We start from the raw sequence: 14795 nt of genomic DNA on the forward strand, positions 1-14795 counted from the left end.
CACCTGTCCAGGTGAAGAAGGCTCCGCCCCCTGCTGACATCACGTCCTGCGTTTCAGGCTCAGAGGAAGCGGCGGCCCGCTGGAAGCTCTCTGGTCTCCAGAACCAGAACCAAGACCAGCAGAGCGGCCAGCAGTCGGACCCGCAGGGCGGCCGGCGCCAGAGACCCGGCCCCCCCCCCGGAGCCCATCGACGTGATGGACGGTGCTGAGGACGGTCGGTGTAGAACCAACGGACCTGGAGCCGGTCCAGAACCTCCGGTTCTGCAAAATGGTCCGGCTCATGTGGCTCTGCTGTGTCCAGGTGTGGAGGAGGTGGTGGACCTCACCTGCGAGGGATCAGAGTCTGCTGTGGTCGACCTGACGACCAACAACGAGTCTGTGCTGGTAAACAAACCAACCAACCAACAGGAAGCTGCTTCTCACAGCCTCATAACTCTGCTTCTCTCTCTCCTGCCCCCAGCTGGTGGACGAAGGTAAAACCTGGATCTGCTCTCATGTCCTCACACTGGACCAGTACCAGACCGTAACAGACCTTCTTGGTTCTTCCGTCAGGGCCTCCAGGTGAGAGCTATGTTCTCAGCAGTGATGAGGACGAAGACGCGCCCACTGTCGTTCAAGCTGCCATCACCTCTACTGCACACACATCCAGGTATTACACCGGTCCCTGCTGGTAGACATCCAGGTATTACACTGATTCCTGCCAACATCTTGGTCTGGATTTTTCTCTATCCATCCATTTTCTCCCACCTTTATCCGATTGGGGTCTCTAGCCAGACATTTCAGGCGAGAGGCAGGGTCACCTGACGGGTCACCTGACGGGTCACCTTACGGGTCACCTGACGGGTCACCAGTCCATTGCAGGGCAATACAGAGACAGACAGGACAACCAACCATGCACGCACTCACACCTTAGGAGAATGTAGAGACCAATCAACCTGACAGTCATGTGTTTGGACTGTGGAGGAACCTGGAGAACCGGACAGAACCACCATGCCCAGGGAAATCCTGCAGAAAGACCCGGTCTGGGAATCAAACCCAGGACCTTCTTGCTGCAACAGGGCTACCCACTGAGCCACTCTGCAGCCCAGATTTTTCTCCAGAAGCTTTAACTTTGGGTCTTAGTCGTGGTTCCGGCCGGGTCCAGTCAGGTCCGGTGTGTTCTGGGTTCTCTTTGTTTGAACCAGTTTTTAGTTGCATGTAGTTGTTTGTTTTTATGATATCTAGTAGGTTTTGGCCTTCTCGCTGTTTGGTTCTATTGAGCTTGTTTAGAAATAAACCAACCCTCCAGGAAGTAGACGGCTCCAGTCTGACATCAGTAACTTGTTGCTGATTGGACACCAGAACCAGAACCTTTCAGGCTGTGTCTGTTGCAGGTTGACTCCGGGTCTCATCAGCTGTCCCGTCTGTCTGGACCTGTACTCCGAGGTGAGATTCCCTCGCTGGTGGAACCGGATCAGAACCAGAACATTGCTCTCTGGTCAGGTGGGCAGACTTTACAACCCCGGTCCTGCGTTCTGATTGGCTCTTGTTTTCCTCACAGATCGTGGAAAGCGGGCGATTGGTCGTCTCCACTAAGTGCGGTCATGTGTTCTGCAGCCAATGTCTGAGGGACGCTCTGACATCATCACACACCTGCCCCACCTGCAGGAAGAGGCTCACCTCGCGCCAGTACCATCCTCTTTACATCTGACACCTGGTGACATCATCTGCGGACTGTGCTACTATTGGCTGTCCTCGGTGACGTCATCATCAACGTTAATCAACAGTGGTTGCTGAAAATGTTTTTTTGAGTTTAGGTTTAAAGATGGCGGATTAAATGATGTTTTCCTATTAAATAAATATTATGGAGTAACAACGGCTGCTTGGCTGATTGGTCAGATGGCATCAGGTCCCGCCCATCAGGTTAACCACACAACTCACAGAACCAAATTCAAACTATGATTTTCATTGTTTAGATTTCTAACATTCATTCTAGTAAAATAAGCAGTACTGCAGAAGGTCCAGCAGGGGGCGTTTGAATGTTCTGGTTTATTCTTTTCATTTCATTTGTAATTTAAACTTTTATCTTTCAGATTTTTAAATAAAATCTGTTCTCAAAATATTTAATTTCCTCCTAAGTTTATTTTTACTTGCTGTTTGGACCCTGGGAGCACCAGAACCGATCGGGTCCATAAATCTGGAGTTACCTCGTCACAACAGAACCGGTCCGATGGGAATAACAGTTCTGGATCAGAAAGGTTCTGGAAGTTCTCACGTCTGCCTCCCTAAATATCTCTGAAGGAGTTCCTCAGGGTTCAGTCTTTGGGTCTCTGCTGTCTAATCATTTATATGAAAATCTGCAACTGTAATCAAAAAGCTAATTATCATTTCTATGCTGATGATGCTGTGGCCTTTATTTGATAGTTAATTGACAGGAAAGTGGGTAATGAGAAAAGGGGGAAGACATGCAGCAAAGGCCAGGAATCGAACCTGTGACAGCTTTGTTGAGGACTAAGGCCTCCATATGTGGGTTGTGCTGAACCCCTGCGCCACCACAGCATCAGTTCTAAACTCACTCAGGAGTTAAATCCTAACCATGTTTACAGAAATCAAAACTCAAGGTTCTTTAGGATCAAGTTCAGTTTATCTTTTAAAGCAAAATAAAAACTTGTAACTTGTCTGTCTTGGTTTTTGTTGGTCGATGATCCGGAAGGAGCAGAACGGAAAACTTCTTTTGGATCACATCTGGGTCTTCAGTTTTCCTGCTGAGTCATGATCCATCAGCAGCTTTCATCCCGTGACGCCGACTCATCATCTCACCCACTTCCTGCTTTGGGAGATAAAACTTTATTGACAATGAGAAACAAAGAGCAGACCAGAAGCTTCTGGATCCTCCACAGAACCCTGACCCAGATTCTGAATCTGTGGTTCTGCTCGGGCCGGTTCTGTTCCATCTAACTGAACTGGGTCCGGTTCTTTGGTGATGATGGATTACCTGAATGATTCCTAAAATAAACACAAATATATGACAACATTCAAAGATTACTGAAGTTTTTAACATTGACGTGTTTGATTTTATTGTTTTTGCATCATTTCTGCTCTGTTTATAACACGGAGTTTTCCAAAACATTAATGATCATAAATAAATGAAAACATGTCAGTTTGGGAGTTTTACTGTTTGGTTCTGATTGAGTTCTGCAGGTGTGTTATAGGGGGAACCCCAGGAGGGAACCCGTCTCCCCAAATTACTGTAAGCATAGAATATTTTTTTTAATAATACAGAAATATTAAAAGCACAGAGTGTTTGTTTTCTTGACGTAAAGCCCTTGCTGCTAAAATGTGCTACATAAAGCAATGCCGGTTAGAAACGTGACTCAGGTGTTTCTCCTCCATTTGCTTTAAGAAGCAACAGATGAGAAACATCTGTGTGTAAAATCATTAACACACCAGCAGGCTGGAACAGGAGCAGGGACGTTTTTCCTGCTTTGTCTGAAATTAGCTTCTTTTTGGCAACTAACTGGTTCAGCTAGTAGCCTGGCTTATGATGCCGAACAAACGCAAACCAGTAGCCTGTAGAGATAAGCTTAATGCATATTTTTATTGACATCTGTTTCCAGATAAATACATATACGTATTTATCTCGCTGGCCAGTTGCTAGCTGGTTTCTGCTGTAATTTCATTTAATACGTCTTTATATCTTTAAGTCAATGCTTTTTGTTAAATATCTGTTTTTTGTTGTCTTTCTCTTGAAAGCCGTTTCATTTCGTTTAAGGTCAAAATTTGTTCAGTTTTGACTTTAAAAACTGGACATTTTTCTGATCCTTTTATTAAAATCTTATATGTTATCTATTACTTATGTACATATATATATATAGCTTTATCTTAGTGGTGTAATGCATTTATAAGTTTCAGTACTTTGTGGCCTAGTTATGTGTAAATGTATATTTATAGTTTAATAAAACTTGTAGTGAAGCTAATTGATGGACCATAGAGGGAATTAGAGCACGGTGCCAATAATTACTGTTAAATGACATCATAAAGGTGAATCTTTACCGCCAGATATTGTTGACATCGCTGGTTGAACATGAAACCTGTTTCTGATGCAGAACAATGTTCCAACTCTTATTACTATTAATAACTTTAACAAGTTGAGGCTCTAACCTGTAAGGCAGAACGACCTCCGCCTGGTTACAGGTGGTATCCAGGTATTTTTCAGGTGTAAAACGGTGTTTTGTCTTCGCACGTAGATGGACTTCAATGACCTTAGTGATGACGTAGCGCATCGTCACCGTGACTCAGGTGTTTTTCCTCAATGATCTGGCCGGCCGGTCACGCGGCTCGCTGGAAAGTCCCGCACGGACTCGCCCCGTAGCCTCCCATCGGTCAGGGAGGGACTCCAAGCGGGCCAATGGGAGCCCGCGTACGCCAGGCAGCGGTGACGTCGGAGGCGGAAGTAAACATAAAAGGCCGGAGATTTCAAGCTGCGTCACAAACTTTCAGACTTTGTAGAGTTCGTGTTCGGATCCACTCGGCCCGTCTCTCTCTCTCTCTCTCGGTTCAGTTCGGTTCGGTTCCGGTCGGGATGTCGGTGACAGTAAAGGCTTACCTGCTGGGGAAGGACGAGCAGGTGAAGGAGATCCGCCGGTTCACGGTGGACCAGGAGGTTTCCTGCAGCTTCGAGTACCTGAGCCGGAAGGTGGCGGCGGTCTTCTCCAACCTGAGCGGCTCCACCTGCAGCCTCTTCTACAAAGGTGAGCGTCACGTGACCTGCACACATCCTGACGCAGCTTGGTTTAACTGTTTTAATGAGAAGAGTTCAGAGGTCAGCCTCAGGCAGCTGGAGCTCCAGATGTCCAGGTGTATTTCAGGTTCTCCAGCTTTTCTGGTTGATCCAGGTGTTTCCAGGTGTTTTGGTTTCAGAGCATACCGAACCCAGTTGTTCTGGTCCGACCTGTAGACTCTCAGGTCACATGACCTTGTTTGTTTATCTGTCACGCCCCTCAGCTGGTACACCTGTCCTGTCTCCTCTGGGTGTAAACAAACTCCTCATCACCATGGAGACCGTCTCCTTTACTGTGCCGACAGCTCATTGGTTGGACTCCTCTGCATATCTAAATAGACTTGGTTGCCATAGTTACCTGGTTGTGGTCTGCTCCTTCTGTCTGAGTCGCTCAGAACCAGAACCGGGCCAGCCGGTCAGGTTCTGTTCAAGACGTTTTAACGAATCAGAACCAGGTGACCCGGTTCCTCAGGAAGTTCTGGTTCCGGTCACATGACCTCCCTGTCTGAAGCTGAAGTGGGTGTGGCCACAAAGGCCTGCTCTGATTGGCTCCTGGTGCTAGTGACGTCATGATGATGTCATGGTGTTTCAGATGAAGATGGAGACCTGGTGGCGTTCTCCTCCGACGATGAGCTGATGATGGGGCTGAGCTTCGTGAAGGACGCCACGTTCCGCCTCTACATCAGAGGTACGGGGGCGGGGAGTGTGCGCTACAGTGTGTGTGTGTGTGTGTGTTACTGTGTGTGTGTGTGATGATGCTGCGTCTGTCTCAATAGTTTTAACTCCTCACAGAAAGGAAGGAGCACCGTCGGGACTTCCCTCTTCACGCCTTCCCCCCCTTCGCCTTCGGCCCCCCTCCTCCACCTCATGGCCCCGCCCACATGGCCCCGCCCCCCGCCGTCCACCCTAACGTGACTTGCGACGGCTGCGAAGGCGCGGTGGTGGGAACGCGCTTCAAATGCTCGGTGTGTCCCGACTACGACCTTTGCTCCGCCTGCCAGGCTCAGGGGAAGCACACTGAGCACGCTCTGCTGCCCATCTGGCACCCTCTGCAGGTGAGGCCTGGGACTGCAGGGTCATGACTGACGGAAACTGGAAAATGTCACAGAGTATGAAACGACGTGAACGCTGCGTCCTCCAGACCACTAGGGGGAGTCAACCAGCGCACTGCATGGGACCAGGACCTCAGTAAACACTGTGGTCTTTGACTCCATGATCTGAGACGCTGGCTCATTTGTGCTAAAATATATAATTTTAGATTATTAATGATTTATTTCACATTTCTAGAGAATAATTGAATTGATTTTGATTATAATTCAGTAAGAAATCGCATGTTGGATTCACGGGACTGTAAGGTATCTAGGCCATCAGACAAAAATCATTTTTATTCTTATCAGATCTTTTGTTACTTTCTCTAAAAGACTGTAGTAGACTACAGGTACACAGAATTTTATTTTGCCCTCTTTCCAAGAATTTGTTTATCAAACAGGAATGCACTTAGTAATTTTTTTTTCCTGTAATTTTGTTCTTTTTATTCTATTTATATTACACAGTGAACTAAAAGAAATAAAAATATCGTAGTGGATATTTGAGCTGACGGATCATGTTTCTGGAACATTCATATCTTTTCTCAAACACTTTATTTTTCACAATATTATAGAAAAACTTATTTATTGCCTCATCTCTGTAGACGATAACTGCATCAGACTCCCCCTAGTGGTTTGGAGGCAGTTTGCAGCATTTCCTATTTTGTCTGTTGATCATTCATTCATTTCAGTGCTTGCTCCTGATTGGCTGGCTGATTGGCTCTGACCACCTGTAGGTGGAGCCAATCAGAAGAGCTGCTGTGTTGTAACAGGAAGTGGTTGTTTTGGCTCCGCCCACAGCACTGGTTTCCTCGGGGGAAGTGGATGAAGAGGATGAGACACTGTGGAATGTGGAACCAGAATCCAAACCCGGAGCAGAACCAGAACCAGGAGCAGGCTGGGGCTGCTAAACCTGCAGCGGACAGCAGCGCCCCCTCTGGTCAGTTATGAGAACAGAAATCTGTTGAAGCTGAAGGCTCAGTCAGCTGACTGACCTCTGACCTCTGTGCAGCCTCCCAGGCCAGCGTGGACTTCCTGAAGAACATCGGTGAGGGCGTGGCCGCCATGCTGAGCCCGCTGGGTGAGTGATGTCACAACACACTCAGGACTTCCTGCTGAACAGGAAGTGATGTAATCTCTGTCTGCAGGCATCGACGTGGACATCGACGTGGAGCACGAAGGTCAGAAGACCAAGGTGACCCCACCAACTCAGAGCGGCGCAGGGCCAGGTGACGTAGAGATGAACGAAGATGGTGGAGCCAGCAACGAGGACGGAGCCAACCAAGGGTCAAAGGTCAGTCGGCAGCTTTAAAAACCCTGGAACCGATCAGGGATCAATGAGTCTCTGATCAGAACTGCTGGCTGCAGGTGAGCCGGGACTCTGACGAGGAGTGGACTCACCTGAGCTCCAAGGAGGTAGACCCGTCCACAGGGGAGCTGCAGTCGCTGCAGCCGGATGGCCGGGCGCCGCCGGAGCCTGGGGCCCCGCAGCAGGGGCCCACCGGCCTGCGGGAGGCCGCGCTCTACCCACACCTGCCTCAAGGTGAGCAGCACACTCTGTCTCTCTGGTTGCCATGACCACAGCGTCGCTAAGCTCCGCCCCCTTCCTTCCAGAAGCCGACCCGCGTCTGGTGGAGTCGCTGGCGGCCATGTTGTCCATGGGCTTCAGCGACGAAGGAGGCTGGCTGACTCACCTGCTGCAGGCCAAGAACGGCGACATCGGCGCTGCGCTCGACGCCATCCAGTACGCCAAGCAGCCCCGCCCACATCAGTGACATCACCTCAGCAGCGGCTTCCTGTAGCCCGTTAGCATTCAGCCTGTTAGCATTTAATCAGTAGCTGCAGTCTCAGCTCTATAATCAATAGATTTATTTGTTCCTTGGTTTCTGATCAATAAAAACCTGAAATGATGTCAGAATGTGTTTGAGTCTCTGATGTAAACAACAGTCACAAACAAAAAGAATCTAAAAAGTCAGAAAATCCTCAAAGTCGAAGTCTTCGCCGCTGTCAAACATGGAGGACACAGGAAGTTGGGGGCGGGGCTCGGCAGTGTCTGCTGGCTGACTCCACCCACTAAGAGGATGCTCCGCCCCCCAGCTGTCAGCACTGAGGAACTGACCCCACCTGGAGCCGGACCCACTGGGGGCCGCTGATGTCACAGATGATGTCACTGCTGTATGTTTCAGCTGCACAGAAGAAGAGACGATGAATCTGAAGGTTTTTTGGTTCTTTGTTCCAATAAAACAAACATCACAGCATCAGCCAATCAGAGCAGAGAGGTGAGTCATGTGACATTAAAGTTTATAAATAGGAGGGTTTCAGCTGCCCCCTGCTGGACGTTTCTGGAACTGAATCCAGTTAACCTGGCACCGCTTTCCAGCAGCTTTAAAAATAAAATAATTCTCCAGGGTTGTCATAGCAACGTGAGCAGCAGGTGTGTTACCTGAACAGGTGTGCAGCCTTCGTCTCCTCTTCCTCCTCCCAGCTCCTCTGGTCTGCGTCTCTTCCTGGAATAAAGATCAGCAGATTGTTGATTATTGATCAGTTATTTCTCTCTCTGCTCTGGTCTGCTGGTTCCAGTTGGTAAAACCAGTTTGGAACCAGTAAACCAGACACACATTAAACTCAAAGTCACCTGCTAAAGGTTTGGTTGCCATGGAGATGGTGTCTGCCCTCCAAGCCTTCCTTCTCTTCCTCAGGTGTGTCCAGATATTTGCTCCAGCGACTCACCTGAGCGGGTCTCACCTGCAGCCAGACACACGGAGCTCAGAGACTCCAGCTGTTCTGGTTTAGAGACAGAACCGGGTCTCACCTGGTCACCTGCAGGCTGCTGCTGCTCCTCTTCCTCTTCCTGCTCACTGTGAATGAAGCATAAGGAGGCACCAGGTGAGAACACCTGAGTTCAGGTGGTTCCACAGACCAATCAGACAAAATGCAGCAAGTAATTCAATATTTCAGCAAAATCTTTTCCCTAACTTGGCACAGATGTTTCCAGAGAAACATTTGCCACTGGAAAAATTCAAGATGGCCACCATGGTTGTCATGGAGAATATGTTTGAACTAAAATCAACTGTAGTAATTACCAGAAGTGGGTACTGCTAACCAAAAGTTAGCTTCACTAGCTGCTAACAGTCTGAGCTACGCTACACTAAACTCCTAAACACATTAGCATAAGCTAACGCTAACGTCAGTCCCTCCTGGTCCGAGACTCGCTAACAGCTCTTGAGCCGGCCGACCGAAGAGGAAAACAAAATGCGACAAACTTCATCCAGATGGGAGACATTTTGGTGAAATGGCTGAAAAATTCAGCCAACTTTGAACAAATGCGGAGAAGACTAACTGTTGTTGGGAACCAGTGTTCCCAGTGTGGAGGGCAAACCGCACTGCTGGTTCAGGTGAAGGTGTGTGTTACCATAGCGACCAGGTGTGGGCCTCCTGCTCCTCCATCTTGGCTCCCCTCATGGCGTTCAGCTTCTGGACGTGGCGCCGGCAGTCAGCTCCGGATCCACGGCCGAATTCCTGCCCACCAAAAGTTCTGATCAGAGTTCTGGAGAACGACCCGGAGGAAAGCAGAACTTTAACAGAACCAAAACATGACTGAACGACCCAGAACTCACAGCAGCAGGAACAGAACCATCCAACCTAAACGTCCTGAAACGGTTCTGACTATCAGAACCTCGTTCTTTAACAGGTCGTGGTCAATCGGAGACCAGGGGACAATGGTTCTAGTTCTGTCACACTTTGGACCACTCCAGAGAAGCTAAACAGGAAATAATCAGTCGCTACAACAACATGGACTTCCCCGCCCTCCTTCCTGCTTGTCAGCCAATAGGGAAGCAGGTCAATGTGGGCAGGTTGACTCCGCCCCTCCAGCAGGTGGAGCCGTGGTTGTCCAATCAGAAACCCGGACAAGGTCCAGTTCCAATTGAGGGGAGAACACAGACCTGGAGCCGGGTTCTGACCCGATCACTGACCCGTTGGGGTTCTGATGCGGTTCTGACCTTCAGCAGTGACTGCTTCTCTCCACACAGCTTGCAGCTCCATTTCTTCGCCTTCTTCACCTGCCAGACAAGAAGCAGGGAAAACGTTCAACATGGGCTGATTAAAGGTCCGATCTGGGATCAGAACCAAAATAAGCAGAACTTTGACTTTTAATATGATAATTATAATAATTCATCATTTGGCTGGAAATGTGTTTGTTTACGTCAGAGGAGTCCAAACCTTCGGCGCCAAAACACAGAATAAGTTCACGGCTGCTTTTTCAGTCCAGCAATAAATAAGATGCAATAATTTTATAAAACAAAGTTAAACATTTTTTTTAAAAAAAGCTCAAGTTTTCTTTATTAAAAGAAAGATGTTCCTTTTCTTTATGGGTCTAATTCTTGTATTTTCTTGTTCTGGAACATGGTTTCAGTTTTTTCTCAGCATCAAGAACTTTGAGTAAAGGTTTGCTATCACATCATTGGCTCCATTTACCAGGACAGATCTGAACCCACAAAACGAGTCCAACGACCCCAAACGGCCCGCGGGCCGCACTTTTAGCACCTCTGGTTTACAGGTGGGAAATAAACTGAATATATTCTGGACCTGAACTTTCACCTCCGGTCTGCTGATTGTTCTGGCGACTGAATCCCAGATCCAGATTCCAGAACCGGACCGCTGACTTCTGGTCGGTCCAACAGAACCACGAGTTTCTAAACGGAACATTTTTAACAGGATGTCACCTACCAGCTGCCGATATTTAGCCGTTTTCTGTAAGTGAACGAACCTCTGACCGGAAGTCAGGCAGAAGCTAACCGGACGCTCACCTGCTGCACCTGGAAGCTCTGGCAGCGGAAACACCGAACCACGTGGAAGTCCTGCACCATGACCGGCCCGCAGCTCTGGTTCTGGTTCTGGTTCTGGAAGGCAGCGCGTTCACCGGCTCCCGCGGTTCCGTTTGAACCACGCTTTGACGTCACAAGGAGCGGAAGAATTGGGAAGAATGACACGGGAGGAGCGCCCCCTGCTGGGAGGAGGAGCCTGAATCCGGAACCATGTTTTTTTTTTATTACCATCATATACAACAAACATGGTATCGGCATCAGATGTATAGAAAAACCTGAAGAAGCGACCCAGGCTGCTTCCATACATACAGAAGAAACGAAAGAGAAAACAAAGAAAAAGCCGTCAGGGTTTCCAGCAGTTCCAGATCGTTTGTCATATGATCCAGTTCTGCATCTTGATGTTTGTCCATGAATTTTAGAGATGAGAAGAGGTGGCAGAGTTCCTTGTGAAAAGTGGGGAAAGATGGTTTGGCTTTAAGAAAACGACATTTTGTATTGAAAAACTTGCCCATAATAATGATTACATTTAATAACCTTTTGAATTTATTTTCTCAGAGTCCCATAAATAACGTCATTCTTAGAAAATTCAGGTAAGTTTGGAGTTTTAGGGAAAAGCCAGTGGTGCACATCATGACAGGTTTACACATTCATATAAAGATGTTCAGTCTAACATGGACTGTGGAGCCCAAAGTGGGCCCTGGAGCCCCGGCATCCTGCATGTTTTAGTCTCTCCCTGGCTTAACGCACCTGCATCACACGATGACTCGTAATAAGGCCTAAGGAGAACATTGACTTGTCGTTACCACCACTAGGGAGAGAACTAAAGCAAGCAGGATGCCGGGGCTCCAGGACCCACTTTGGGTTCCCCTGCTTTAGAGGGAAAAACACCTGGAAACATTTTGAAGTGGACTCCTTGGCCTTTGGAGGAACGGGAAGATTTAAATCATTTGTTCTAATTTTTTCCCTTTGAACCTTTGAAAAGAAATGTGATATAACATTTGGATTTGATACAAAAGGACAGAATGTACTAGTAAAGCATTCCCTAATTTTTGAGTTCTTTAGTTTGGTACCTGTGACACTGGGCCCATTAACCAGAAGTCCAGGCAGATCCGGGTTCTGTAATCTGGGATCTCAGAAAAACATTTAGCTGTACATCAAATATTTTTTTAAATTCATTTTTATTTATTTGCAGGTTGTATTTAACACTGACGTCTTCAAAAGACATAAAACCTCCATTATTTAATATCACAGACCAAACTTTGATTTATTAATTTTTCTGTAACAGCAGTTCCTTAGCAGTGCTGTGTGGGCTGCAGTTAAAGATTCATCTCCAATATAATAAAACTTGCTGCTGAGAGAAGGAAAGTTTAACAGGCAGTTTTTTTTACTTTATCAATTTTCTCAGCACATTCTTTACAGCATTCAAGTTTCATACAGCGCTGTCCACTTTAACATATAAAACCCTTACACGAAACAAAAAAATCATACACAAAATAAAAATTAAATAAAAGCTTAAAAACACACGTACACACAAAAAAGACAAATGAAAATGCAAAAATCTGTTTACTTCACAGCTAACTAAAAGGATATAGCAGTGGTTTGGTTTCTCATCCTGAATGTTTCCATGTGTTGTAAAAATGGCTGCCATGCCAGTTGAACCTGCCAAAGTTCATCTCATCTTTTCCAAATGCAAAAACCTCATGAGGTCTGCGAGCCCCTGTTCGTGTGCAGGAGGGGCCTCAGAAGGACAACGAAGCAAAAGCTACTGTATTTGAATTATTCTTGGAAAGTAAAACGTTTGGAAGTTTGACTCCAAACACTGCAGTTAGAGCAGAAGAGCCAAATTTCACATTGTATATTTCTGAGAGTCCAATAGGTATGAAGTTTTGAACGCCCAGCAGGTGTGAATAAGGGAACCCACTTCTGACCCGGTTACACAAGGGATCAGTCCTGGATAAAACTTAGCCTTCTTTTCTTTAGAGATGTGCAACCGGTGCAGGACCTTGAACTGAAGGAGCCCATAGCGCATATAGAGGAGGAGTGAACCCTGGGAAGAACAGCCAGAGCTCATCTGTTCATGGAACTGCAAGACCTTTCTCCCAATGTTAGAGGAAATGGAAGGAGACTGTAGATCTCTTTAATTACCCCCCTCTTGTGAATGTTTATACCTTTGATGTTATCCAGAGCCGTTTCCTCAGGCAGTTCAGGAAACGAGGGATATCTGACCTTCACAAAATGCTGCAGTCCCATCAATGGAAAGCTGTTTAACTTTACTTAATGCATTTCTTTTCCAAATTTTAAAGGCAGAATCAGACATAGAAGGTGGGAACATATGATTTGAGCAGATAGGAGTTTTAATTGACATAAAATTGTAGCCCAAATCGTTTCCTAACTGCACCCAGATTCTCAGGGAGTTTCACAGCAGAGGGTTGCATTTACAGGTACTAAAGGGAGAGCAGAGGTCATCAAATCAGGTAGCAATTAGACGACTCGATGTGAAGCCAAGACGGGGTTTCTGTGGAAAAGTCACTGATCCAATACAGCATGTTTCGTATATTTGCTGCCCAGCAATAAGACTGAAAATTTGGCAAAGCCGAGGTCTCTGCATAAAATCTTTATGTATTCTGGGGGATTTACTATTCCAAATAAACACAGAAACATGTTTATCTAGTGTCACAAAGTATTTCTTTGGGATATAACATGGAATGCACTGAAATAAATAAAGGAACTTGGGCAATATGTTCATTTTTATAGAATTGACACGGCCTATTAACGATAGTGGCAAATTATTCCACCTTTGAAGATCTAATTTAATATTTTCAAGAAGTGCTACAAAGTTCTTTTTAAAGAGATCTTTATATTTGCAGGTAACTTTGACCCCCAGGTAGGTCACGTAACCTGGGGGTCACATCTAAGAAGGAAACTAAATCCATCCAGATTAGAGAATATCTCACCTGGAATATGGAACCATAATTCATTTTGATTTGTTAAAAAGACTGAAGCCAGTTTATTTTCATGCTGTCAAATCCAACAGCTGCAGTCGTCCATCTTCAGACTGTTTGATTAAATGACCTTTTCTGATAGTTTTCTGTTTCCATATAAAGTCAAAATTCATCCTGTTGATAGATTTGATTGCTGATATTCTTCATGTATTTTCAGGATAAATCTGGAAATATTTCCATCTTGGTGAGAAATATTCTTCCCAGAATAGGTAAATCTCTCTGTGTCCATTTATTTAAATGAGTTTTACATTTTTGAAGTTTCTCCCAAATATTCAGATTTATTTTAATTAATATGCACCCAGATATTTGACATTGGATTTAATTTAAGCCCTGAGGCTTTTGAAAATGTTTCAGTCAAACTAAGAATTTTATGAATGTCATTCAGGTTATTTAAGAAGATGGTTGTGTCATCAGCCAGCTGACCAATAGAAACTCGTTGCCTAACACTGATAATTTACCAAACTGAGCATTAAATGATATGGAAATTATTTCTGCAGCAGCAATAAACAGCAAAGGGCAAATTGGACAACCTGGTTTTATACTTTGTTAAATCTCTGTGGAAAACACACTGAACTGTTTGTCTCTTTGTAAAATGTTTTAATTACATTAATAAATTTATGTCCAAACCCAAATAAACCTAAAACTTTGAACATAAATTCATGTTCTATCATATCAAAGGCTTTATGAAAGTCTAAAAATAATACAAAGCCTTCATTTTCAACCAACTGGTTATAATCAGTTAAGTCCAAATTAAGCCGAATGTTATTATGCATAGAGCCCCTTTTATAAACCCAGACTGAGTGGCAGATCATTTCTGATATGCCTGATTTTAACCTGTTAGCAAAAATGTGTGTCAGGAGTTTGTAATCATTATTTAATAGAGTTATTGGTCTTAAATTATCAGGAAGAGTCGGATCTTTTCCAGGTTTAGGAATGAGCGAGATGACACCTTGTTTCAAAGTGTGTGTTAAACAGACATTTTCTAAACACAAGGGTTCTGATGTGAACCCAGTTAAGCCATCGCAGCCCGAAGCCCAAAGCCCGAAACCTGGAGCCCAAAGCCTGGAGCCCGAAGCCTGGAGCCCGAAACCTGGAGCCCGAAGCCTGGAGCCTGAAGCCCAAA

The 14795-nt window shown here is 45.8% G+C and overlaps 3 protein-coding genes and 2 long non-coding RNA genes across 7 annotated transcripts in view; 2 read left to right on the plus strand and 3 right to left on the minus strand.

Annotated features, from left to right (window-relative positions):
* The window catches only part of rnf4 (ring finger protein 4), an 8899-nt gene extending 7044 nt beyond the window's left edge, over positions 1 to 1855 (plus strand). The window contains exons 3-8 of the mRNA XM_007542810.2: positions 58 to 214; positions 302 to 384; positions 461 to 473; positions 553 to 649; positions 1374 to 1425; positions 1541 to 1855. Coding sequence (XP_007542872.1) covers positions 58 to 214; positions 302 to 384; positions 461 to 473; positions 553 to 649; positions 1374 to 1425; positions 1541 to 1690 — 552 coding nt within the window. The 3' untranslated portion in view covers positions 1691 to 1855. The remainder of the gene's footprint in view (positions 1 to 57; positions 215 to 301; positions 385 to 460; positions 474 to 552; positions 650 to 1373; positions 1426 to 1540) is intronic.
* The window catches only part of LOC107834716 (uncharacterized), a 20146-nt gene continuing 5977 nt past the window's right edge, over positions 627 to 14795 (minus strand). Inside the window, exons 2-4 of the long non-coding RNA XR_001660526.1 lie at positions 10959 to 10963; positions 6800 to 6805; positions 627 to 713 (exon numbers count right to left, since the gene is read on the minus strand). This is a non-coding gene — a long non-coding RNA (uncharacterized LOC107834716). The remainder of the gene's footprint in view (positions 714 to 6799; positions 6806 to 10958; positions 10964 to 14795) is intronic.
* LOC103131221 (uncharacterized) lies at positions 2605 to 4237 on the minus strand. Its single transcript, XR_001660524.1, has 2 exons — positions 4141 to 4237; positions 2605 to 2985 (listed from the first exon to the last, which is right to left on the minus strand). It is a non-coding gene; the product is annotated as an uncharacterized LOC103131221 (long non-coding RNA).
* Positions 4284 to 7755, plus strand: sqstm1 (sequestosome 1). Its single transcript, XM_007542812.2, has 8 exons — positions 4284 to 4730; positions 5352 to 5447; positions 5552 to 5814; positions 6646 to 6784; positions 6857 to 6925; positions 6993 to 7138; positions 7213 to 7387; positions 7459 to 7755. The coding sequence occupies exons 1-8, from the start codon at positions 4388 to 4390 to the stop codon at positions 7617 to 7619; spliced, it is 1392 nt and encodes a 463-aa protein (XP_007542874.1). The 5' UTR covers positions 4284 to 4387; the 3' UTR covers positions 7620 to 7755.
* Positions 7699 to 10961, minus strand: mrnip (MRN complex interacting protein). Of its 3 annotated transcripts, XM_016666491.1 has the most exons (8): positions 10899 to 10961; positions 10653 to 10793; positions 9846 to 9905; positions 9257 to 9363; positions 8657 to 8702; positions 8480 to 8589; positions 8288 to 8351; positions 7699 to 8030 (listed from the first exon to the last, which is right to left on the minus strand). In XM_016666491.1, exons 1-8 carry the CDS (start codon positions 10926 to 10928, stop codon positions 7809 to 7811), a joined length of 780 nt encoding a protein of 259 aa, XP_016521977.1. In that variant the 5' UTR covers positions 10929 to 10961; the 3' UTR covers positions 7699 to 7808. The 3 variants fall into 3 exon arrangements, with proteins under 3 accessions (XP_016521977.1, XP_007542873.2, XP_016521975.1); XM_007542811.2 differs by having other exon boundaries at positions 10653 to 10961; XM_016666489.1 differs by lacking the exon at positions 9846 to 9905 and having other exon boundaries at positions 10653 to 10961.

This window comes from Poecilia formosa, unplaced genomic scaffold (assembly GCF_000485575.1).
Source record: "Poecilia formosa unplaced genomic scaffold, Poecilia_formosa-5.1.2 Scaffold730, whole genome shotgun sequence".
Lineage (NCBI taxonomy): Eukaryota > Metazoa > Chordata > Actinopteri > Cyprinodontiformes > Poeciliidae > Poecilia > Poecilia formosa.

Excerpts from the sequence above, each read along its gene's own strand:
- sqstm1 (XM_007542812.2), top strand. The coding sequence starts at position 4,388 with ATGGGAGCCCGCGTACGCCAGGCAGCGGTGACGTCGGAGGCGGAAGTA. Across the intron at positions 4,731-5,351 it reads CTGCAGCCTCTTCTACAAAG|ATGAAGATGGAGACCTGGTG; the intron begins GTGAGCGTCACG and ends ATGGTGTTTCAG. Across the intron at positions 7,388-7,458 it reads CTACCCACACCTGCCTCAAG|AAGCCGACCCGCGTCTGGTG; the intron begins GTGAGCAGCACA and ends CCTTCCTTCCAG.
- mrnip (XM_007542811.2), bottom strand. The coding sequence starts at position 10,928 with ATGCCGATACCATGTTTGTTGTATATGATGGTAATAAAAAAAAAACAT. Across the intron at positions 9,364-9,845 it reads AGAAGCAGTCACTGCTGAAG|GAATTCGGCCGTGGATCCGG; the intron begins GTCAGAACCGCA and ends TTTGGTGGGCAG. Across the intron at positions 8,031-8,287 it reads AAGGCTGCACACCTGTTCAG|CTGAAACATACAGCAGTGAC; the intron begins GTAACACACCTG and ends TCTTCTGTGCAG.